The sequence below is a fragment of the Psittacula echo genome (assembly GCF_963264785.1).
Source record: "Psittacula echo genome assembly, chromosome: 5".
NCBI lineage: Eukaryota > Metazoa > Chordata > Aves > Psittaciformes > Psittacidae > Psittacula > Psittacula echo.
In genome coordinates this window covers 31,608,218-31,633,734 of record NC_137739.1, presented here as the reverse complement: position 1 = coordinate 31,633,734, position 25,517 = coordinate 31,608,218, and the positions used below count along the sequence as shown (strand labels likewise).

Below are 25,517 nucleotides of genomic sequence, written 5' to 3'. Positions count from 1 at the left end.
ATGTTGGCAGCAGCCACTCAATATACAGTACAGATAGACATCTACTCAGAACGTAACCACCCAGGTAGCTTACACACCCCAGGCTAGCTGTTGATGTTCTGCTGTCACCCTTGGGAAAGTGTATTTTTGCTGCTGCTCTTTCCCTGCTCACAGTTTCCCCATCAGCCACAGGGCTTCCAAGAAATGCTGGCCAACTAACCAGAGCTACTGATTACAACAAAGTAGCCTCAGTGGCATCAGAAGCAGGGCTCCATACCACCTATGTGAACATATTCTGTCTTTCAGTGCAGCTGGTTAGTACCACCACTCAGCAGCCTAGCACATTTACATCTAGACTGAGCATCCATATGTGATTCTGTCTTTAGTGGGATGCATCCAAACACAATCAAGCTATAAAAGGCGTTTTTACAGAAACCTCCTCATTCTGAAGCAAAGGTTGAACAAGAAAAATACAAACCTCAAAATAAGTTTAGCTTCAAACCTATCCTCGCTCCTTATTTTCACTCTAGCTAGAATTCACACATCATATCTGTTCTAATGCTCAGATTGATAAAAAATCCTCCTCCCTCAGCTCTAGATCATCACCACTTACCATCCAGGCTACTCCTGTGTTGCCTGACTGCAGTCAAGGACAACAGCAGAAGTTGCAGTTTTAACGATTTTGCAACACACAGAGCTTCAGCAATACCAGAGAATATAGAAGGAGGGCTCTGCTTTCAAGACAACCAAGAGAAACAAAAAGTAGCAAAACTTTAGCTAAGCCTCTGAACAAACAACAGGATGTTCATCTCAAATTCCAATTGTCTGGAATTTTACCCCTTCATAAGTGCCGGGTTTTGTAACCACAACAAGCAATGAATTTTCCTATTGTAATTATCAGAAATGCCAATTTGAACAGGAAGTAAAAATGCTCAGTCCCTTAAAAACCAGGACAAGACCTTGCTGAGGCAAAGCACTGGTCTTATTTGTGACTTTATATAGAATATCATATTTGCTCCCTGTTCTGTTCATTGTTCCTGTGCTAATAGTACAATGTTTTTAATTTAACATTGTAGCATTTCTGGCATAAAACAGCTGTCTTAAAAAGGAGAAAGAGAAAGGCTTTTAGTAAGCAGTATAACATAGTATTACAACAGATTTAATTTCTACTAAAGGCAATGAGTAAGCCAATTGGACGAAAAAGAATGTGACCTGCTGAAGCAAAAAGAGCGGCTGCCATATCTCCATCACAAAGAAGCTGAATATTTTGGAGTTCTACAGTGATGTGAATGTGCAAACAATCATGAATAAACAGCCACCATGGGTCTTTAGTACTACAGATTTGAACTCCAGCAGATGTTTCTGTCTTGCAGACCTTGGAAAGCTTTCAAAAAAAATCATCTCTTTCCAACAAGTAATTGTCTATTTGGCTTAAACCCAGGCACACAACCGAGACCTTCAAAAATAAGGGTGAGAGGAGGGCAACCTTGGCTTGAACAAAGTAAATATACAGATTAAGAGAAGATGTGATCCAATTTGCTGCATACCAAAACATTTATTTAACATTTACATCACATCTCAAAACTGGCAGGTCAGTGATAAAAACTTCATTGCGTGTCAATGACATTTTATTTTATTCTTACAAGTCTGCCATGTAATACTGAGCAGCTCCCCAGTAACAAAGCAGGTGGTAGATTTTGGTCAAAGATATGTCTAGGTCTTAGTGATCACAAACAAGTCAGCTGAAGTTAGCTCTAGAGAGGCTACTGGATACAAAGAGAATACACTCTTTGGTGCCAGTATAAGAGGCAAGGTTTTCATTCATTCAGCCCTTCATGGTAACCTCACCTGAACTCCACCATGTTTACACAAATGCACTAGAGAAAAACAAGATGCCCTTCTTATTATTTTAAAGTATCAGCAGATAATTTGCTTCCCTCTCTACTTTCTTTGGTGAAATATTTGGAACTTAGTAACTTCATCCTCTCCTCCACTTACACTGTAATAAAGTTGACTTGTGGGCATGCACCAGGTTCCCAGCAGGTAAAACCCAACACAATGCCAGCTGAATCCAGAGCTTTTCTGATTTGTTCCAGCATAAGATACAGCATAGGGATGGTCTCATCTCCCACCTGATATGCCATACACTAGTGGGAAATACCCCAGCCAGGCTGTGAGAGCAAGTTTCTCCCTGACTGACATGGCGATGGGAGCCTGTCCTGATACATCCACACTCAGTGCAGCAGAGAAGAAAAACAGAGGCATCTCTGAAAAAGTAAACGGGACAGGTACCACAGCACAGGGCAGAGCCACACAAGGATACCCAGTGTGTGTTCTGGAAGCAGTATAGCTTCATCACCATGAGGCTCTTGTCCCAAGGATATATCACCAACTGCATAGCACACGGCCAACAGGCTGGCAACTGCTTGCTATACAGTGCTTCACTGTGTGATGAAGGATAAAAATCATACAGTCTTGTTACCCATTTTTAAAGATTTTTCACTGGCTGGCACACAAAAAGAGGGAAACTATCAAAGTCTTTGTGAGAGAACATGTGCATGCCGGGTCAAGGGAGCACTGCCAGGATTGAACATGTTTCCAGAGGTACGTACTTTGCTCCATATTAACCACCTCGAGAAACTCCAAGCATTTGGCTTCGTCCCTCTGTACTTCAATGGCCTCTATTATATACAGCTACTGCACACTCACAATTATCCTTTTCTTACAGCTTGCACATGAGTATGTACTCAGACCCAGCAAGAATGAGAAACACACATTATAGATGTAGTAGTGAGAAGATCTCTGAGCCCAGAAACACACCTGAGAACTGATCCTAAATTAACTTTAGAACAGAAAAGACAATGATAGCACATGCTTTTTTACGTATACTCACATAATAATAAATGGCACTTCACATATTTTAATCCAAAGCACTTAACAGAAACGTAGCACAATTATCCTCCTCATTTACAGAGAAGAAAAGAGCCACACTGGGATGGTATATGGTACCTGGAATTCCTTAGTCCCACTTGTAACATTCTTTTCTAGCTGAGCCGATTCAGCCCAACATATCACCATGCATTTCCCATGGATGCAGCTAAAGAGTTATGTTAGCATCCCCACTTACAATGGTCATGAACACACTTCTTACCCAGGCAGTTGTGGCCATCATGAGCCAACATAAAGCCATCATAGCAAGTACAGCGGTAATTTCCTGGAATGTTGAAACACTCGTGGACACAGCCTCCATTAAAGTCATTATCACATTCATCAATGTCTAAGGAATAAAGCAAAAGTCAATATGATGGATCATTGCTTGAGTGTAATAGAGATGCAACTGTGTAAATGTGAGCAGCGACTGCTGTCTGAAGTCATCATTGTCTTGTAAATAGACTGTATTTAACAAATTACTTGCCAAATGTTTCTAAAAAGTGACAAAACACCCTGAGATTCCCATCTAGCTTTACCTTATATTTTTTAAGGCTGCTGGTTAAGTAACTAATTATTAGAACAAGGAACTAATTATTAGACCAAGTGACATTACTAGATGAAAAACCATGGAGTCTGTTAGCCTTTGATTTTGTAAACAAGTAGTAAATAGGGTGAAGAAACAACAACTATTTTGATTTCAAATCACCCTCCATATTCCAAACCATTATTTTTAATGGCTCTATCTTATCAACATCTTATGCTGACACAGGCAGAGCACAGTGCTTGGCTCACTTTACCTTCACATTTCTTCCCCTCACCAGTGTAACCCACTTTGCACATGCACTTGTACAGTTTCGGGGTGTTTTGACAAATAGCATCTGGGTGGCAGTCATCAAGCCCCAGGGCACACTCATCCACATCTGTGGGAAGACAACAGATTCAGAAGAGATGTCAGAAGGTGGAGCACAGAGCATGGCTCCAGCACACATTGCAGACGAGGTGACATAAGGCTGAGCACCCGTTCGAGGTGCAACCGTGTGTACTATATGTGAGACAGAACAGAAACATGCAGAGACCATATCTGAACTTTAATTTGTATAAAGTTCTACTGGCATACAGATGTATTTGTATACAATTCAGATAAGTTTGTGTTATGCTTTTGTACCCACCTACAAATACACCCAAAGTAATGTATTATGGATTAGATTCTAAGTGAGATTTAGCTGACAGTTTTACAGAGATTCATTAGAGGCTGTTAATATTTCTGGTTAACAAAGAACAGCTATTGAAAGAGTTCTTGATCACATCCATGACATCACCCTCAGGAAGCCAAATCATTTTTAAACTAATAAAGGGAATTTACAGAAATGTACTTTAAAAGTCACAGCCAACCACCAGTACATTAAAAGACTGACTTACCATTAAACAGCTGCGTAACTTAGAGATAATACCAATTTTTTAAATACAAGAATAGTAGCTGGTGAGCAGCATTGCCAAATCACCTGGCCAGCCATCACAAAGCACAGCATACTGAAGCGAAATATCCAGGTGGAAACTTCAGAGGAGGGGAAATGAGGAGAAAGGGAAACACCAGCAGGAAGAAGTCCTGGAGACGGAGAAGTGTAGACAGAAGAAGAAGAAGGAAAGTTGCAGGCAGCAGAAGACATCAGCAGAAGTTTTTCATACAGCAGGAGAGAATTCAGACGCAGTAACAGGAAGATTTCCAGCAACTGCCTAAAAGGAAGAATTGCAGAGGCAGCACCCCATATTGGTACAAACTCCTAGAACAAGAGGACTAATTGCAGGAGGGGACTATACTTAAACAGTCAACTTTTTATAGTGGGGATCACCTTCTGAAGGGGAATTTCAACCAGCACCTCTTCCATTAACAATTATAGCATTCATCTCCTCCCCCCCAGTCACAAAATATGCCTGTAGCTACTGCAGCAGCTGCCAACTGCAGAAAGTATTCACTTGGTTTTAACTCCTAATGGCGTTCAGCAGCGGGAAACAAGGCAAAGAGCCAGTGCTTGAGCAGCAGTGCTCTCCTGGCTCTCAGGTGTGCATAGAACTGACAGCAGTGATGGGGTCCCCTGATACCACCACCAGAAAGCAAGGGGAACATAAGAAACAGACAAAGAAAGCAGCAGAATCTGTGGGAAAGTCAAGCCTTTAAAATTACGGTATGCAGCAAATTGAGGGAGCCAGATGCAAGGAGGGGTGCAGGGAGTAGCTGAGAGGTCTCCCCCGTAGGGATTCAGGTAGATGGGGCAGGAGGAAAGGATGGGTAGGGAAGGGATGACAGCGGGCAGAAAGAAGCATTAGCCACATGTACTGGCTGCATGCCCGTGGCTCAAAAGCTCTCCCCTTCCCAGCCGCAGCAAGGGGAGCCCAGAAAACACACATCAGGGAGGAGGCTTCCTTCAAAGCCAGGACACAGAGACATCAAGTAGACCTCACGCCAGCGGCAAAGTGGCCGTTTTGCTAGCTTATTTTTACACTAATCCTTTGCAGTCTGCAGTGTGCAGGGATGAACAGAGGCAAAAAATCCCAGCATCAGCGCATACAGAAGTATGGGGAAAAGGGCTGGAAAAATAATCGGTAGGCACAGGGCAGATTTTCTCTTGCAATGACAGTATCCTGAGCTGGAGAGAGACCCTGGAGGAGGGAGGCTGTGAGCAAACATCACAGCCTTAAACTTGGCAGTAAGGGCGGCCGCGAGGAGGCTGCAGGAAGAATTACCGGCGTTATTCCTCGGCGGCCAAAGGCAGAGCGAGCCCTGGTACACGCACAGTTTACCTCCTCGCTCCTCCGGCAAAGGCGACACGCTAACCGCCTGCCTTGCCCCTCTGGGTCACCGTGCTCCCGGGAACCGGCATCGGAAAGTCACCGGCTGTGCCTGCAGGGCCCTGCCAAGAGCGACCTCCCTCTCCGGTAACGGTCCGCGCTCGCCCCGCCAACGGCAGCACCTCACGCGGTAACAGCCACCGCTCGCCTGCGGCTCCCCTTCCCTTCGCCAACGGCGCCTCCCTCCCGCTCGCCCGGCCCGGCTCCCTGAGGCGACAGTGGGACACCCGCCCGCCGGCAGCGCCAGGTGCCCCGCGGGGAGCCGCTGTCCAGGGCTGAGGGCGGGCCGGCGGCGCGGCACTCACCGGGCAGGGCAGCCGGGGCGCCCGGCGCGGGCAGCAGCAGGAGCAGCAGCTGCAGCGCCCGAGCCCCCGCCGCGCTGCGGCGGCCGCCGGACCCCATCGATGGCGCTGCGGCGGCGGCTGCGCTGCGGCTGCTGCTGCTGCTGCCGCCGGGCGGGAGGAGGAGGCGGCAGAGGGAGGTGTCTGACATCGGGCGCGGGGCGGCGGGGAGCAGCGGCGAGAGCTGGGCGGGCCTCCCCTCCCCGGGCCGGGCCGGGCCGGCCGGGCCTCCCTGCCCGCCCCGTCCCACATGAAAACCCTCCACCGACCGCAGCAGCGCACCCACCCTCAGCACCGGCGCTCAAACACCTGCACAGCACCCCAAACACAGATGTTCCGGGGAGCCGGCGCTTCCCGAAGGTACATGAAATACCTCACACGCAGACTCTTAGCGCCAGCGGCAAGTGTATTTGAACGGGGGCTACCGTTCTTGTAGCGGCCCGGAAGACGGTCTCTTTCTAGTAGGCAAGCCCATGCAAAGATACCCTGTGCCGGCATCCCATCATCACCCATATATACATATATATATACACACACACACATATGCACACACTGTGCACTCCAGCCTTGCTTGCTTTTCTTCACACACACAGTATTACAGTCTTTACCAAGTGATTACCCCTCACTGCAGCACATGCATTCCCCTTCTCACACTGTACCAGCGTTAACCCACATCACATCACCAGCCCCAAGCCCTATCCCACTTCCTTTCCCAGCCAGGGATTTCCCACAGATGTCCTTCCTCTGGCAGGTAAAAGCAGCCTAACCATTATTCACTGAAATTATAAGTTCCTAAACGTTGTTTGAGCTTTCAGGGCGCAAGCCAAAGCATGCAGTATTCTTTTCCGCTTCTCTCTCCCATCCCCATTTCACTGTATTTTGTCTTTTGTTTTGTTCTGTGAGAAATACCAAGCTATTTCTAGTTGTAAGGGTGGTTTATACACATTAATAAATCTTCATAATGAAACTTTCCCTCAGTCTTTGTTTCCTTAATGGTAGCTATAAATTACCACTTTCCTTTCTCACCAGAGCATCTTGCTTCATTGCGTTTGAAATGATCAAAGTTATTCTCTTTTAAAACCCAGTGAGGAACAGCCTATTGTATCTCCTGGATGGTTTCAGTCTTAGTCAACTCATCTCTAAATGCAGAAAGCTGCTCATTAAACACTCCAAGGATTCTCCACCCGTGCACCATACCCCAGCCTCCCCTTACCAACAGAAAGTAAAGAATGAATAAGACTTTCCCAACAGTTTCCATGATCTCATGAATAAACAATCATATCTACAATTAGAATTTGCACATCCACACACCTCTCACACTGAGAGTAGCAGTCTCTGCAAACATCTTCCAGATGCACAGAGGAGCCATCTCCCACTGAGGCACACAACTACAAGCTACCTTACGGAAAAGCTGTTGGTATTTGAGGCACTTTTCAGTTGAGGTTCCTCAATGAACTAGATTAATATTAATTCAATTAAAATCAATCACAAGATCTGACAAAAACCATAAAATCTACATATGAAGAGTGTAGCAGAAAAAAAACAGGAGGAGACACTGCAGAGCCATATATCCAAGCAACTGACGATTTCTGAGACACCATAAAAGCAAAGCATCTTTCTTACATTTGTAAACTAAAATATAAAGGGACACATAAATATTTGGGAATGCCTGTGTTAGATCAAAAGATCCTAACACAGCTTGGAAAACAAACAGAACAATATAAAACTTCTCTTAATGAAACCATCTTATAAATAAATCTCAAAGTGCTTTGGGAAGTATCCTAGCTATTATTTCACATGTAACACTCATTTGTTCATGATGAAGAATTGCCATTAAAATATCTCTGTAAAGTCACAAACAGACAGAAGCTCAGATCAAACCCAGATGTCTTTCTGTAGCCTTCTCAACTATTTCTATTCAACTACAGAGTCACAGTGACAGATGACTGCACAAGATCTTTACTGGGAGAGGGAAACTAGAAGAATTCGTGAGACTCAACTTCAGCAATAAGTATGATGAAAGAAAAACAAACATCCCAGAGCAGTTCAACAGGAAGAGACCTACACATAGAATTGTTTGTTTGTTTTTTCCGGCAATTAAAAATAAAATGCAATCCAATGTTTTAGGGATGAAAATACCTGCAAATATCTGCCAAATATGGCAAATATCTGCAAGAAGCGTATGCAAGCAGGATTTTCATACATTATGCATACCGATCCTAAAACCAATAGCAAAGTTTTTGCTCATATAGATATTACACAGCACATCAGTCTTGAACTAAATTTTCTCAGTTGTGTGGACCAGAGTCCCATTCAGTTACATGTCACAGATGCTTTGCAAGGGAACAAGGTTTGGCTGGTTCACATTTGGAAAAACGCGTCACATCAGAAAACTTGCCTGCTTTTTCCAATAGTACCAGTGTGTGTGTGCTGCCCTACAGTCTTGCAAAACATAGAACTTCTTTCCATTAACACAGTTAGATCCATTTGGACTGCCAGGAGCAAAACACTACTAACACTGCTGCTCCAAAGTAACACTTCCATACAGGTATGACGCCCCACTCTCCTCAGCCCTCCACTTCAACTATCACTTGAAGTTGCCTCACACTGAGAGATCAAGACTAAGTCGCTATAGAGCAGCTGGATGTAAAAACTGCTCCAGAAATTCTACACCTGAGTAGAGTTGGATACTTTTGTCTGAAAATCTGGGATAAAACCTGCTTTATGTTTTATAACCCTTGTTAAATTTTATTATTTAATGATAAGCAAACATTATTTGAAGACGTCTAGATTGCCATTTCATTTGTACTTTGATGTAGTAAGAAGTAGTGCATCTGCTGTGCTGAGGAACAGTGCATTATACTGACCCAAAATTTCACACAATTGAGCAAGCATAATGAGTGCTTGTGACAGAAGCTGAAAACAACTCAAGGTGAGGAGGAGAGATGCCAGAACAAAAAAGTGAAAGGGGCAAACAGACAAGTCAGGAACACCTTCAAATATTTAATTATTCCAAAGTTTTTTCACACACAATGTCTCAGACCTGTAGTTTCAAGTATTACTCACTTCTGTAGGTATAATGGGCTTTGAACAATTGTCCTTTGAAATGAATCACTCAAACTTTTGCATTTATTTTTCATCTGTATCCAAGGGTTTTCCAAGCTACCGAACAGGTTATTGAGTTTTATGTAAAATAACACATTTCAGTATTCAGCGTTTAGTTTTGCAATGTAACAGTAGCTTTCCTGCACATGGCTTAAATCTCAGACAGGTAATCTGCGGTTCTCCTAGTCACAAGGAGTCTAAAAGACCCTCTCATGTAATTTACACTCCTTGTGTATTTTTATGCCACTGATAGAAAAACTTCCCTCAAAACAAACATCAGATCCACCAGTGATATTTTAAACACTGTAGGATCTGCACCTTAAAATGCCACTGTCACTGAAATGAAGAACAGTTCCCATTTACTGCAGGACCAAATACAGTTTCTTCTATTAATGAATCTTCAGGTTAACAGGGAACAAGGAGAATTTTTGCCATGTGAAATAACTTTTAGACAAAGATCTGCTTGGTGCAGCTCTTTGACATTGGTATTTCTTTGTGAGAACATTCCAAGTCATCACTATAACAAATGATAACATTTCTAAACGTTTGGACCAGTTAGTCAACTGTCATTGCTTAACACTCAAACTCTCCAGATGTTAATAAACACCACTTTCTATAAAACCACCTCAGACTGACATTTGGAAGTGCTATGAACTCTGCAGTTCCATGACACACTTCGTTCACCAACACCCCTGTCCTTGCTGTTCCTTCCCCTTGCAGGAAGCCTGAAAGATGCAAGGTCACCCGTGATGAAGTGAATGTTGTTTTTGAAGCTGCGCTTACCCAACAGCTGCATCCAGGGCCTTTCCCATGTCCATCTCCATAATGCCCTGCAGAGGAACTAGAAGCAGCAGGTCTAACAAGCCTAGGGAATCGAGATGGTCTCAATTTCCAAGAGGCAGGTTTGGCATCTTGCACAATCACAGCATGCCTGGCAGCAGGGACCAACTGCAGTTCCCCAAACCTGTCCAGGGCCCAGGCTACCAGCACCACCTCAGCATGGAGCAGGCTGCGTTCACGCTCTCAGTGTCTCCCCCAGTGAGCCCGCAGGATGGCACCATCAGTTAGTAGTGCAGAATCACCGCCAGCTCAGGAAGGCTGATGAAGCTCCCTCAAGAAAGATCTTAACACCTTTTATTTTTATTTTATTAAAAGTCTCCACCACAGATTATGGTGTATGTGTGGAGAAACAAAAAGAGATACCTTCAAATAATGATGAAACTCCTTCCCTTCTGTGTTTTCCCTAACAGTATAAAACGTCCAGTGATGATCTCGCAATTTGACATAGAGTGAACAGCAGCACATATGCGTGTGTGTACTCACAGATACTTTCCAAGACCTGTAATTGTTCCTCTGCCTTCCTGCTCTCTTCACTCCCTGATTACTGAGTAGGCATCTCTTCCACTGGTAGCAGTCTGACTGACAGCAATTGCTTGTGACACTGGTGCTGGGTGTGAGGCAGGCATTTAGTTGAACATATCAGATACAAAACCATACAAAAAGCCTCTCCTGAAATTAAGACACTAGAACATCATACGTACCTTCAGTCAGGCAAAGAAGAAAAGATGATTAGCTAAATTATAATAAAAGGCTTTTGGAAATAGCACATTAATGCTATTTTTCATGTTAGAAGACAAATTTTATTGCAATTCAGCAAATGAGCTACACCTGTAAAACTGCTTCATATATCCAATTAACATTTAATGTCCAATGGATTGAAATAATGGAAAAATAAAAAAGGAAAACAGTACCTGGTTTTGTCATCATAATGCGGACTTCAACACCCACCCTTAAAAAAAAAACAACTAGTCAGTCATTTCCTCATATATAAAATATATAGTTTATAAGGTACCGATGCTTCATCTTGGTCTGACAGCCAATCTCTAGGTATAAAATAAAGAACTACAAAGATGTGAAGTACATGTCCAATATCTTCAAGTATTTTCAAGTATTCTATAGTATCTTGCACTACAGAGAAGAACCATTTGACAATATACAGAAATGTTAACTCTGAATAGTTCCACTGCAGAAATCTAAACATATTCAAGAATTCAAAACACAGAAAATATGGATCATCCAGCTAGTAGGTCCCATTTGAATAATCTGAAAACCACACTTCATAATGGAAAAAGTTGTGGAATAGTCTTCATGAATATGTCTTCAGCTACAGAATGTCAGATGTTTAAGTCTATGGCAGGTAAAGGCTTTTTCTTTTTGTATAAACTTATTGTAATAGTATTTCATTATATTTAAATCAAGTCTTTATTAATTTGCATTTTCTTTTTGTATAAAGTATTATCGCATCAACTCTGGCAGCATTAATCAAAGAAGCATAAATAATCAATAGTCTATAGTTCAATTTCTTCTCCTCAAACCAGGTATCAGCCTGCAGCTAATTTAGAACTACATATTTACTACATTATGAACTACATTTTTTTATCATTATATTTCTCTCTACAGAACGTATGTGTGCTGTTAAAAAAAAAGAAAAATATATATATTTTCCCATTAACTGTTACCAAAAAAACCCCCAAACAACAAAATAGCATAACCACATAAACCTGCATCTACCAGACCTGCCCCCTTCTTTTAGAAAAGTAAATGGGGGAAAAAAGTTACAATTGCTTTATTCTATAGCTCATTACTGAACAAAAAAATGCAAGGCAAGTTTTAGAAAGGGAGATAGGTTTTACAAAGTTCTAGTTAAAGAGTAAAGATGTTGGCTGTACCATTTGTTCTTAACAGTCACCCATCCATAGAAGGATGAAATGTTGAATCCTAACATTATTCTGTGGGACTGATGCTAGATACATCAATGAAAGAAGTAGGTCAGTTTGTGGTAAACACTGAAGAGTGGTAGGGATTATAGCTACTACTGCAGACTGAACTGTTCTTAGATATGCCAACATATCTCCTCTCAGAACCCTAGCACGGGCTACCATCCAGCTATATTTAATCTCTCAGTCTTCCCTGGCGGTCCCTGCACCCAACAAAACCAACCTTTTTCCTGCTGCATTTCAGAACTTTCTACTGGTCCTTCAGTGGTGAAAATCCTCACAGACTTGGAAGTCCATAGCAAAAAGTGCTTTGAATTCTAACAGGATTAAGCATAGACCTCCTATCAGAGCAGTAGGAAGGGTCTATCATAAAGCAGTCTTTTCTGTGAAAATAAACTCAGGAGCTAGGAAGATGACCTCTGCATCATCCTTTTGCATCTAGCTAGCACAGAGGGTGACGTCACTAATGAACAGCTTCATCCTCATGTGCTAGCCAGACAGCCCACCAATTGGGAACCAGCAAACCACACACTGTCCATCCCAGGTATCGCTAACTATTTCATAATGAAGCCAAGAAGAACCACACCAAAGCAAGCCATTAAACCAATGGTACCACACCACACTAGGTGAACATGTGCAAAGAAAAGAAGAAGAACAAAACAAAACCAACATCTTAATTCAGGAATTCAGGGTTAACTACCTTGTGCTAGAGAAAATTAATCCATACTTAATACTATGGTAGATTTGGTTTTAACAGGATCAACTAATCTGTTAAGGTCAAAATTAATCCAATCCTCCTTTCTTACTTAGACATATTCCCTCTGAAATACACAGGCCTAGTAAAGTTGTTTTAAATATAGCTGGAAGCACTGTAGTTCTTAATACATAAACAAGCAATTTGGGGCAGGCATATACAGATTATCCCAACATATTAAGTCAAATACATGAAATTCTTAGAATAAAGGACATCTGTTTTATTTTTGCCCTTCCAAAGCTGGAAAATCCCCCAAAACCCAAACTTGCACACACAAAATACTTCTGTGAAATACTGCTGTAAGCTCTGGACTGTGGAAGAATTCATGCCCACCCTGCAGGAGGAGTGACTCAGACATTGACTTTGTATCTTCCCAGTGCTACTTTGACATCAAAAAAGGAATCTTGCTCTGATAAGTAGTGACAAAGCAACCTCTTAGTTTAATAATGAAATAAATAAGACAAAAGGAAAAATAGCAAAAAATTTATTACATGTTCTAAACTTATAAATTATGGAAATAAAACTATCACAAGATGTGACTAAGATGTAGGTAGAGAAAAGGTGCTACAACATTGTATGAGCTAAAACACTTGGATTCTGCTTCTCAAAACAGAGACAATGCTGAGATAAGTTTATACAGTGGAGACCTCTTAAATACATAGCCCTGAATTTCTGTACAGTAATTTGCGATGCTGATAAATCAGCCTGTTTTTAAGTCACATATTCATTTCAAAGAGATTTTTATCAGAGGATCCAAACGAACAGAGATGCCTTTAGGCATTTGCCAAGTTCCAGATCTCCAATAAATTAAGCTTTCAGAATGCTTGTGTTTTATTGTAGAAGTGGGCTAAAGCTTTCTCTGCTAAAAATGAAAGTATCCCAAATGAAGCAGACTATGACAACAGGACCCAAGACATATTCATTGAAAAGGAAAAGAAAAAACCTTACCACTCACCATCTTTTCAGAAAAATTAAGATATCATTATATGTGTTAGTAAGGTATACCGTTATTATTTCACGAGGGAATAAACACATTTATTTAGTCATCTGGTATTTGGGGAACTTATGTCCCTCTTTATTAGCAGTTAAGAGAATTACCAGCAGCAACTATATACCAAACTGCAAAAGGCTGGTTCAAGTGGAAACATTTTTGTATATGAACAATTATTCCAGGTTTCTCATTTAAGTGGGCTGCACTGTAAATCCAGAATTGCAACATAATACAGCTAGTTGTATCATAGAAGTTGTTTGGGTTTTTTAAAGACAAACTTACAAAACACAAAGATAGGTTAAATAAATAAAAAACATCAGTTAAAAAACACGCTTAATTTCATCTGTGCAATTACGTACCAATATGAAAAATATTACTTTGATTTCTGCACCTTTCACGGTTCAGTCTCCTGGATTTCACTAAAAATAATACTGACAACAAAAATAAATGAAAAAAAAAATTATCTGTTGATAAATCAGTGCTTTGGAGCTATTAAAAAAAGCACACATCAGATTTGTAGTTCCCTTGCAGCAGAACATGACCCAATACGTTAAAAATCAAACATTGGTAATAATGTTAATATAGAAAATATTAGTTTAAAAACTATAGAATGACCTTCTCAGCAGAAATGGAGTGTATACATTGGGGTCTATGACATACAGCATATCTGAAGACAAGTTCACAGAATGCTGAAAGGCTCACTGCACATTTTCTATGGCAAGGAAATACTGCAGCTTTAAAATAAGCTGCACAATACTCATCTCTATCTCTTTCACATGAAAGTGTGTAAAAAGCAAATCAGCAAATAAACTCTAAAATAGATTTATACCAAAATCCTCTTTTTTACATTGAGTTTACAGCTTCTATCCATGTGCCTGTACTATTTTTGGAGTTTTCTACAAGAAAAGTCAAAGTTGCATTTTAGGGCCATGAACAAGTTCACGATACAATGTACTGGCAAGACAGAACTTTTGCATACTAACGAGATTCACTCCTTGTTGCTTTTTTGTTTGTTTGTTTTTAAAGATAGTTTGTTCCTGTCGGACAAGAGGTCAAAGAGGTCAAATATCAATTCCTTTGACAAGAGATGCCTCCAGCGTAATGTTAAACTCCTGCAAGGTCTGCAGCACTCGAATCAAAGAATTCACAAGAGTATGATCCTTTATCAGTGCTATGTCTTCATACATCTGTGCTGTAATCGGGCAGTCTGCAAGCAGGGCGATCCAGTGATGCAAAAGGTGGTCTCTGACAAAGTGGTAATTTGCAATTTGGAAACAAAAATAAAGCCAAGTTAATTTCACGTTTTCACTGAAGTGATTCTTATTCTTTGCATTCTAAACAGACCTACTACCTTCTCTGCATATTTTTATAAGACAGGGAAGGGGAAATACTGTCTGTGGAACTAGTTTAAACAGGAAGCATCTGCAACAAACATGTTTCTAGACTTTCCACCCCTCACATCAAAAAGTGCTTCCCAGGGGGCCTGGAAGTCCCAGGCAGGCCCAAAGTCACTAGCCTGCTCCATTGCCTTTGTGTGAAGAGGCTTCTAGATGGTCCCAGCTTCCCTCCTACTCACCTCCTACAATGAGTAGTAGGTGGAATGTGGGGAATTCACCCAGCCATTAACAAAAGAGGCCTCACTGATGGATGGTTTTCTGTGTCTACCTTCTGACCCTGCTAGCTGTAAATGAAAAGGAGGCAAGACTATTCACACTAGCCTACTACCTTCCTCTCTTGATTCAGCTGCTCAGCTCTTTGGGATACTCAGTTTTATACGTCAGATTACCCACACTTCACATGCCCAACAAGTCAGGATATGGTTCACTTGATTCTTCTATAGTTATACCAAAGAACTGTGTAAGTGATAGCTAACTGCACAACCCAGCAGTTGTGTGGCTTTATCTGACTAATATGCAACATCCTTTTAATTTTAGTAAAGTATCAATAATAAAAACAATAATAATAGAGAAGATTTTTTTATACCTGGCTCCAAGACACACCAGCATCTGAAACTTGCCATCCTTCCCAATGTTTCTAGGGGTGTTGTTGATAGCAGTAATAAAGCGACAGAAATTCCTGGCCCTTGTCTGCCAGTTCTCTTCTGGAACCATCTCATTCTGCTCAAGGGTCTCATAGTATGTTTGTGCTTTTTCTTAAAAGAATGGTGGGAGATACTGAAGTTTTATCAGTGTATATAGCAGACCTAAAATAACTGAAATATGATTCTGCTGTGCTTGGAATAAAATAATCAGGCACTATGACCTTGAAATTTAGATGATTAAACTTAATACCACCTCACTTTCCCCATAAGCATGCTTACAAATCCATATGAGCTATCTAATAGCTCATATTGGACCACTGGCAAATCAGCATGAGTGTCTGTATCATGGAGGGCACAGTTAGAGTTGAAAGGCCTAGATTCAAAGCTCATCCATGAATTTCCTGAATGATTATGTTTAGCCACTGTTTCTTCCCATATGATCCAGTTATGTGTTCTCCATGTGTAAAACTGACATTCCACTTCCCTCTGAACAGTACTAAGGAGGTTCTCCTATCTACTGAGTTTTGAGATGCCACAGTAAAATGATGATATAAGGAGAAGAGTGATGTCAAAGTACCTACTCAAAACACAGAAGCACTATTAGAAAATTCCTTTCCTAAAAGGCATTTGTATACTCAGTTGATTTATTCAGCTCTATGTCAAAGGATCTAGACTACTGTGTGAAAAATGTATGTCTATAACCCTTTATTACAACATTCATTAAGTACCAAGAACACTAGATACACCTGTTGTGCTTTATAAGGCAACTCTTTGAAGTTGATTTATTGCTTCCACTATGCTCAACTAATAACAAGGTTATCATATGCCCATTCACCACCTTATTTAAATAATTCTTCCTCGCTAAATTTGTTTTACACTATTACTACTAGAAGGATAAAGCCTAGTTACTGCATTAAGTACAGCATCAACTTTGGCAGACAGATGTTCTTTCTCTCAAAAGTACAAGAAAGTAAGAGCTCTTATGGCAATTCAGCTGCAGAGATGCAGCTACGTATGCTGTTATCACCAGCTGAGACACTGGCAAGAATAAGGAACATGGATGGATATATTTTAAAGACACAAACAGGCTCTGGTATGTCTTTTCTCCCACTTACCTAAAAAGTCCCAAATAAAGACATTTTTGAAGAGTCTTGGTGATTTAAATCCATGTTGAAACACTTGCTCAAGAGCTGAAACAAGTCCACTTTCTCCACACAGCAACAACGTCAGACTGCCTCTCTGTCAAGCACACACATGAAGCACACACACTTAGTATCGCAGTTTGAAAGTCTGGGACATAAAAGTATCTCATGCATCTATTACGGAAGCCAGTTTTAAAACAAACAGATGCCCAAAGTTACAGTCTACTGTTAAACAGCGGCCCCAGAGAGGATGGCCCAGTCCTCACAAGTCCCGAGCATTCAAAAATGTGGTGACCTCTCTAAGAAGGAGGCTGAAGAAAGCAGTCTCAGGGTCTCATAATCATCATCATCATCATCATCAAATGAAGCCACAAAAAGGCCAAGATAAAGACCAGGTTTTGAGCAGGTTTTACCTACAATAATGACCACTGCACAGAAACTGTTTTCCTCTTCAGTAATAAAGACCACAAGTCTATTGCAGCAGGTGCCTCAGACCGTTTGCTTATCAACAAAAACAACATTTCATAAAATTTTTAAACCTCAGGGGAAAAAAATCCTTAGAACATAATGGTAAATTGTATTTTGCAAAACCAGTGCATGAGCTCTTCAGATTATTGCGTAAATACGATTATCAACCACAATTACACTGTATGTGAATTTGCCATGCAACACTGAACTTCAAGAAGATTGGTGCATAAGGAATGGGGGGGTGTATTTTTAATAAAAATTAATGACTTTCAGGAGATATCCATACAGGAGCCAGCACTGCTCTGACCACTTTGGCTCAGAAAGGCTGGATTGTGATGGTTTAACAAAGGCATGCTGCTTAAGCTTGTTTCAGGAAATAACTGCAGTTTCTGTTATGATGATTACATGTATAATGTAGAAGTGTATCTGAGCCTTTGAGAGCACTTCTGTTTCACTTGCTGGGCAGGCTCTGTGTGGGGGGTAGGTGTTTGGGTGTGCATCTTGTTTGTTCATTTTAAAGTGCCCTATGGGTTTTCATGTTTTAAGTAGCACAGATAATGCAAAACAGACATAAAAAACCCTACTCAGTACTCAACGCAGATGTAAAATCTCAGTTAACCTAGAACAAACTGAACAGGAGGCCACACTGTTGACAGTGGTATGGTTAGAATCCTTGGTAGAATTAACTTAAAGCACTATTTCCCATACCAGAATGTTAACATTGAAATGAACAGAATGTTACAGTTACTAATAAGAGTTAAGACAGGAGTGCCACTACACAAACAACTCCTCCTTACCTCCTTCTCTGGCTTGTGGAAATGTTTAACAATACCGTTTACAGCTTCACCAATAGCTTCTTGTATCTGACCAGTATTTAACTCTGCAAAATATAAAAATATATCCAGTCACTTTGTAACAAGTTTAGAAATTGTACCTCTTCACAAGGAGTGAGGTATACAACAAAAAAAAGAAGAGGAGCATGAACCAGCATAACTTACGCTGTTAGTGAAAAGGTGCTGGACTATGGATAACAGAAATCTACTTATACTTTTACTTACTGTGGAGGAGATAGAAATTGAGATGGTTTGGGTTTATACCAAAACTAACACTGTGGTGTTTCAACACAACAACAGGTGGAAAGAGTTTTTACATATTAAATGAAATTTCAGACCAGGGCCCAAAGCTAAGAAAAGGAGCTGTGCTTTGATTAGGACCACAAAACTTGGATGTCCTAGAAATAATTCCTGTGATAGCTTCACTGTAAACCCAGCCATGCCTGGGAGAAAAGTAACCACCTGTTCCTAATTTATCAGGAAGAAGACAGCCCAGAACAACAACCTGAATAGAAAACTAAAGTCCATTAATAGAAAACACTAGCAAGCTTTTTGTCCATGAAGGACAGTAAAGACAGGACAGCAGATTTCTACCTTCCTCCATAGCATTCATTCCACAGATGAAAGACAAGAATACAAAAAACACCACTAGAGCTGCTAAGCACTGAACCAGGAGTCCAGAGACATCTTCCTTCCATCCCTGGGGACTTTCAGAACTTGATTAGATATAACAGCTTGCTCAGGATTGTAATTCAGAAATCAGCAGGACTTTGAGCAGGGGTTTGGGCTAAGTGAGTTTCCCAGGTTCTCTCCAAGCTACAGTTCTAAAATACAAGGAAACTACAGTTCTGTTTGCAAGCATCTCTTCTCAGGTAATGATGCAGACAGTACAAGACAAGACAACCTCCACCACTCACTTGGTTTATTGTTTGGTGATATAGTGACAAATCTTCTGATCATGCTTGGTGACTGCTGCAAAGGAGGGGTTCGGCACTGCCGCTCATCAACCTCAGTGTGGGAAGTCAGCAACTCTCCCACCAGGATCCTCTCCAAGCTGCCATCATCCATTCCTTTTCCAAGCCATCTTCCACAGGGAAACCTAAAAACATACAGGAGATACATGGATCAAGTCCTTCATCCCAGATTCAATCCCATGCCAAAGACCTTCAACTGCAGCTGCATAAACCCCAAATTCTGCTAGTATAGTTATTAGAAATACACCACTCATCTAGCAACAAAGACTTGGATTTAGCTTTTGCCAGCAGAGGCATAAAAAATAAACCAGTTTTTCAGTTTCAAGTTTGTATTAAATGTTGCACTGAACTATTTGCAAAGCAAAGAGTGGCAGATTTTGTCTTGTCCTGTATGTAGCATATGATTTGAGGGCTGCAGAGGAAACAGAGGTAGAAGGGGAACACCCACTAAACACTATAAATGGGTGGTGAAATACTCCTATGCTTTCACCGATTACACAGCAGGCCAGCCACAAAACAAAAAAACCCCAAACATATTCTGAAAGGCTGAAACAGCTATACGTCTATCAAAACTGGGATATTAAATCTGACACAGAAAGCACACATGCTCACTTGCTTATCATCACCTTCTACAAATCAATATTGATGTCAGTTTAATCAGATTAATCAGAAAACTGAATAGCATCCAAAATTAGAATCTTGCCTCTTCATTTAATTACAAACAAGCTGAAATTGAAAACTGAGTGGACTTTACCCACCAGTTTGTCATCAACATGAGCATGACAGTTTCTCCGACAAAGGTCAGGGCATCGAACTATGCTGTACCTAATTTAATTTTTACTGTAAATCTCGTTCCTTTACTCTCACTATGCAAATACAAGTTTCGAACACTTGTAAGCCCCTGTGTCCCAGAATGCGTCCAAAGGTTTCTCTGTAACACCTACAGCACTCAGCCTTAAAATAAAATACCACCCATATTTGATGAGCTGCAAGCTCTAACTTGCTATTTCTTCCTTGGGTTCGAGGGAGATTATTTTTAAGATGTGCAACACTCAACTCAGTTTCTCCACCAATGTTTTAAGGCTAGACATGAGCATCTGCAAACTGAAAACTCTGCTTAATTTTATAAGAATCACAACTTGTTTAATGCCAGAAGCCGAATGACCTTTCTATGCCTTCAGGTAGCGGCAATTGTAGACACAAAGTCCCAGGAGATAAGACCTTTCTAATCAAACAAGCGCTACTGTGCCAGCTCCCCACAGAAATTCTACTTACCCAATATGAAATTTCAGGATGATACTTACTTGTAAGTATGCCCTGTTATTTCATTTCTGACCATAACATATTCCACTAGCCACTTGGCATACAGCCCTGAATTATCATGTCCTATTTGCACTGTGGTCAGTTTTCCCAGGTTCTGGCACTGCAAATTGAACAAAGAATTTGTCAGTGCAAACCGAAAAAGAGCAGCACATTGGAGACTTAAACTATTAAAGAACATGCTCAGATAGGGAATCAGAAATGTGGTTCCCTTTTTCTGACCACATGATTGATCCTGGACTTTTTAGGTATAAGTTGCCTTATTCGGTCTTGTTTGCTTTTCTTTGTTAAATGCTATTTTCATCATCAGAAACAACACAGTTAAACTAGATTTTTCAATTAAATTTTACCCAATGCATGCACACACACAAAAATCAGTGCAGAATAACTTTGCTTCCAACAGAAGAGGGTATGATATCTCCCACCATAACAGCACAAAGCTGTAATATAAAGACAGTCTTTCTATTTACACTAAGGATTTGTCAGTCATTTTGTTCCGCATGTTATTACATATAGATTAAATTTGTTATGTACAGGCACAGGAAATATTTGTGATTAACCACACAGACTAATGATACAAAATGCATGGCAGGATGGTACAGCAAAAGGGGAATTTAAAACTGAACAAACAGAACATCCAAAGCATTTGTTTCAAGCAATACAAACCTCAAAAGTCATTTCTAATATATTCCTGGGAATCTGCAGGACTCCTGTTTCACCCAGTTCTCCTGAGATACAGATCCACGGATTGGCTGTAAACATTGAGCCACCAAGTTTCTTGCTAGGAACAATCAATATATGGTATGGAATCACTGCAAACACAAGAAGAAATTACACTTCAGAAATTAAAGATAGTTACGTAACCTCTTTAATGAAGAGAAGGGGGGAAAGGTAAGTCAAAATAATACTGCAGTACCATGAAATGTTAAAACATCAGAGTTGCTATTTAATCATTCTAACACCTGCATACTAAGCACTGATTGACAATCAGGAAATGTACATATAGCAGTCATTAAGAAGCAGAGGTGACGGCAAAACATTATCAACTGGAAAAAGAAGTATGGATGGCATAATGCCTTCATGGAAGTAAAGTAACTTTTCATTTACCAGCCTCAAAACATATCATGAAGATGGTTACTTGTCCCTTAGAGACAAGAAAGTAAAGACAGAATACTCATGTATCTAGGACTACATTGCAGCTCAGCATGCAACTCAATTCTCAACTCCTAACTGCCTGCTTTTGTTTGTGCATGTACGCACACTATACAGCTAACACCAATCCCCATTCAATTACTAACCAAAGCCTGTGTTTGCAGGGCTTTCTTGCACCAGCATTCACTACTGTGGCTGAACAAATTCAGTGAAAATAGTTTATAATGCTGAAAGTTTCTCTGTACCATATTGCTCTTAATTATGCTATCATAAGACTTCTTGATTCTAAAAAGAATAAACAGCTTTTTCCCCTCTAACGGGCACCAGACTTGCTCACTTCCTAGTCCGCTGGTTTACCAGTAATTAATTCAACACAGTATCACCCAAGTTACAGCCCCTTCTCTGACTCAGGAGGCATCTGCTCCTGAGGAAATGCGCAAGCTCTTCAATTGCCTAGCATCTCATGCACAGCCCCCTATTAACCAAACTTTTATAATAAAATCCAATTATCTGAATGGTCATTGTGTTTCTTGGCAATCTGCCCTTCTTTTATAGTGCATAAATGGATTGCAGTTGGAGCTTTTCAGCTGAAGCATTTAATACATTTCTTTCTCAATGTCTCCTCAGCTGTCAGAGCCCTCAAGAAACTATTTGGTGGTTGGATTTTCTTAAAAGCTTGATGCTCATAGCATTCAAGAATGAATTAATACGTTTCCCTTTTTATTTTCTGTGCTGATAGTCTTAAAGTAAGTGACAATTTAACTTCATCCAGCAGACTAGATTTTAGCATTGTCCAGAACTTTCCCACAAGACCACCAAAACATATTCTGCTTTGAATCATTTTACATACATTTTAGATGTCTGCTTGCTTTGTCTTTCATACACATAAATAAGGATCATAACATAACATACCATCAAGGGTAGCTCCTACCATGGGGCCACAGGGGTCCTTTCACCCTCCCCCATCCCCAGTTTTATAAGCCCTGCTAAAGTCTTTCCTTATTCCTCCCTACTAGTGAGGTCCCGTGGCAGCAGGTACACAAATGCATGAGGACTCTGTAATATGCTTAAGCATCAGCAACAACAGGTTAAAAGTTTCTCTAGGGCATCTATTTTTTAAAAAAGAAAGGAAAGAAAGCAAAAGAAGTACTTCATTGCATTGCAGAGTTCTGATGGGCATTTCACTGTTATCTGAAACTCAGAGACAGGCATATGGCAAAGTAGGCTCAGCATGAAAGGGGAAAGATTTTTTTGTTTTCTTTCAATTCTGAGTAGGTGTTAATATTCTTACTTTGATAATGAGCAATCCATACGGTTCTTGTTTAGCATCATGCAAACAAGCCCACAAAATTTGCTGTTGAGAACTCTCCCCCAACTAAAAGGATTAAAGCTGCTTATTTCATAAACAAAAGCCTTTAGTGACACAAACAGAGACACTACTGCCCACCAGAGAAGATTACAGAAACAGTGTTACAGCACACTCAGATGCATACCAGGAAAAGACAAACAAATACATTAAGGCATGTTGCTCAGAGCCGTTCAGAATTTTGGATAAGGACTCAACCAAATCTGGAAATCAGAGTTTCAGGGAAAGCAAATACTTACAGATTGTTGTGAAAACATTGGTAAAACAAAAGTAATCAACAGCATTGAATGACAGGAGATGATATAAGAATTGTTCTTTCTCATCATCACAGCGGAGGAATGCATAACGCTTGTAGAGTTTTCTGACAAAGCAAAACAAATGATCTGTTACAGTAACAAGATACTTTCAGTGAAACGTTTTCTACTGTGCGTATTTATTAGGTAAACCATGAAGAATGGGCAAGCAATTACAAATCACAAGTGATTCTGGTAGAGCCAACAGTATTTAATGTGCCGAGGTATGCTGATATTCTTCAAGTCTGAAGTCTCCCAAGTGCATCAGTCCAATAGTCCACACTATTTTCCAGCCCTTGAAATCAAAAGTTTGGAGGCCTAAGAGTCTTCTCCCACCCAACACCCCAAGATGGAAAAAGTGATTTTGTATTCTCTGACTACTTTTTGGCAATGTAAAATGATAGAACGGAAGTAAAAGAGTTGTCACAAGTTACTTCCCAGCAGATTGTGCCATGGGAGGGTCCACCAGCACATGACATAAGACAGAAGACTGTTTTCAAAGGACACTAGGGCAAATACTGGGTCTATATGCTTCTATTAGACTATAGGTGATAACTAGGGCCTACAACAACTTGCGCAAAATCCAGGGAATAGCTTCAGTGCTGACCGTACACAGCTCCTGATGAACAAAATCATAGACATGCGAAGTCTTGCATGTCTAAAGTCCTTCTTAAAGGCTTAAAGTCCTACTGTTCTCTTTTACTGGGTAGAAAACACTTTCCTTGGACTGCAACACTGAACAGAAGTGCAATTTCTTTTAAGTGGAAATATCAAAAGATGTAGCTCAGTAGCCTTCTCTACTAATAGAGACACCAACACCTATGCAGAAGGATGCACTGTTAACGGAAACAATCTTTTAAACTTATTGAAATTACTCAAACACATTAGAGACTTTAACACTGCATAATTTGCAAGGGAGAAACCTTGAAATGAATTTACAACCTCAAGCTTCTTAAGTGCAAAATTTTTACTCAAAAATACTCTTAAGTTACTCACTTGTACATAGCAATCACCACTATTTTTGTTAATTATGCAACAAATAAATAATACTAGTGTCGGTGAATAAAAGAGCATTCCAAGACGCATCAAAATCTGACTGATGCTAGAGGAATATTCAAAACGTCATGAATGCATGAAATGCTGACACAGCCCTGTCCAGGTTCTTCCTCCCAGGAGGGAATCCTGACAACTCCTCTCAATTTCAGACATCAATTACAAAAAAGTCAGAAAGTGACTCACAAGCCAGAAATTTGCAAAGCAGATCAATTATGATTAACATACACACATATTCTCACTTGCATAACAAACGTAACACGAGAGATTGGCAGGAAATGTTCAAAGGAAATAAAGATACTGAGCCTTAAATCAACATAACCTGCTTGTAGTCACAGCAGTAGCAATCCCACTGCCACGGTTTAAGCCCAGCCGGCAATCCAGAATCACACAGCCACTTGCTCACTCCCCCCCCACACTTCCTCCCCCAGCTCCCAGAGGGATGGGAAGAAGAATTAAAAGAATGTAACTCCCATGGGTTGAGATAAGAACAGTCCAGTAACTAAGGTATAACACAAACCACTACTGCTACCATCAGTGATAATAATGATAAGGGAAATAACAAGGGAAGAGAAAACAGCCGCTCACCGCCCACTGACCAATATCCAGCCCGACCCAAGCAGTGATCGAGCCCTTCCGGGTAACTGCCCCCAGTTTATATACTGGGCATGACGTGCTGTGGTATGGAATACCTCTTTGGTTAGTTTGGGTCAGGTGTCCTGTCTCTGCTTCCTCCCGGCTTCTCCTCCTCCCTGGCAAAGCATGAGACTCACAAAGTCCTTGGTCAGAGTAAACATTACTGAGCAGTAACTAAAAACATCGGTGTTATCAGTGCTGTTCTCAGGCTGAAAGTCAAAAACACAGCACTGCACTAGCTACTAAGAAGGAGAAAAATGACTGCTACTGCTGAACCCAGGACACCCACAAAGGTCTCGCAGGTGATTGTGTCCGTGTTTCATTTGAACAATCTGAACCACATGTTTAGACAGCCTGTCTACAAGGGTATGTGCTGCCCTGCCTTTTCAGAGTGTAAGATTTCTCATTTTACTTGGGCACACAATGGTGTTTGAGGAGTGAAGCAATGTGTCCTCCTTCTGTTCTCTAACTCTAGTCCCTTTGCAGACTAGAAAGAAACCAAACATTTTAGGTT

At 40.8% G+C, this 25,517-nt stretch overlaps 1 protein-coding gene across 19 annotated transcripts in view; it reads right to left on the bottom strand.

Annotated features, from left to right (window-relative positions):
- Positions 1–25,517, bottom strand: part of DENND5A (DENN domain containing 5A) — a 116,937-nt gene that overhangs the window by 34,267 nt on the left and 57,153 nt on the right. For 16 of the 19 annotated variants that reach the window (XM_080617455.1, XM_080617445.1, XM_080617457.1 and 13 more), the window contains 8 exons: positions 23,261–23,382; positions 21,170–21,315; positions 20,488–20,606; positions 19,127–19,308; positions 18,174–18,256; positions 16,882–17,005; positions 3,708–3,830; positions 3,131–3,256 (listed from right to left, as the gene is read on the bottom strand). In XM_080617455.1, the coding sequence (XP_080473581.1) occupies positions 3,131–3,256; positions 3,708–3,830; positions 16,882–17,005; positions 18,174–18,256; positions 19,127–19,308; positions 20,488–20,606; positions 21,170–21,315; positions 23,261–23,382 (1,025 nt within the window). Of the gene's footprint in view, positions 1–3,130; positions 3,257–3,707; positions 3,831–13,780; positions 14,971–15,708; positions 15,878–16,881; positions 17,006–18,173; positions 18,257–19,126; positions 19,309–20,487; positions 20,607–21,169; positions 21,316–23,260; positions 23,383–25,517 lie in introns of those variants that run through there. The other 3 variants (XM_080617453.1, XM_080617454.1, XM_080617452.1) reach the window with 1 other exon arrangement.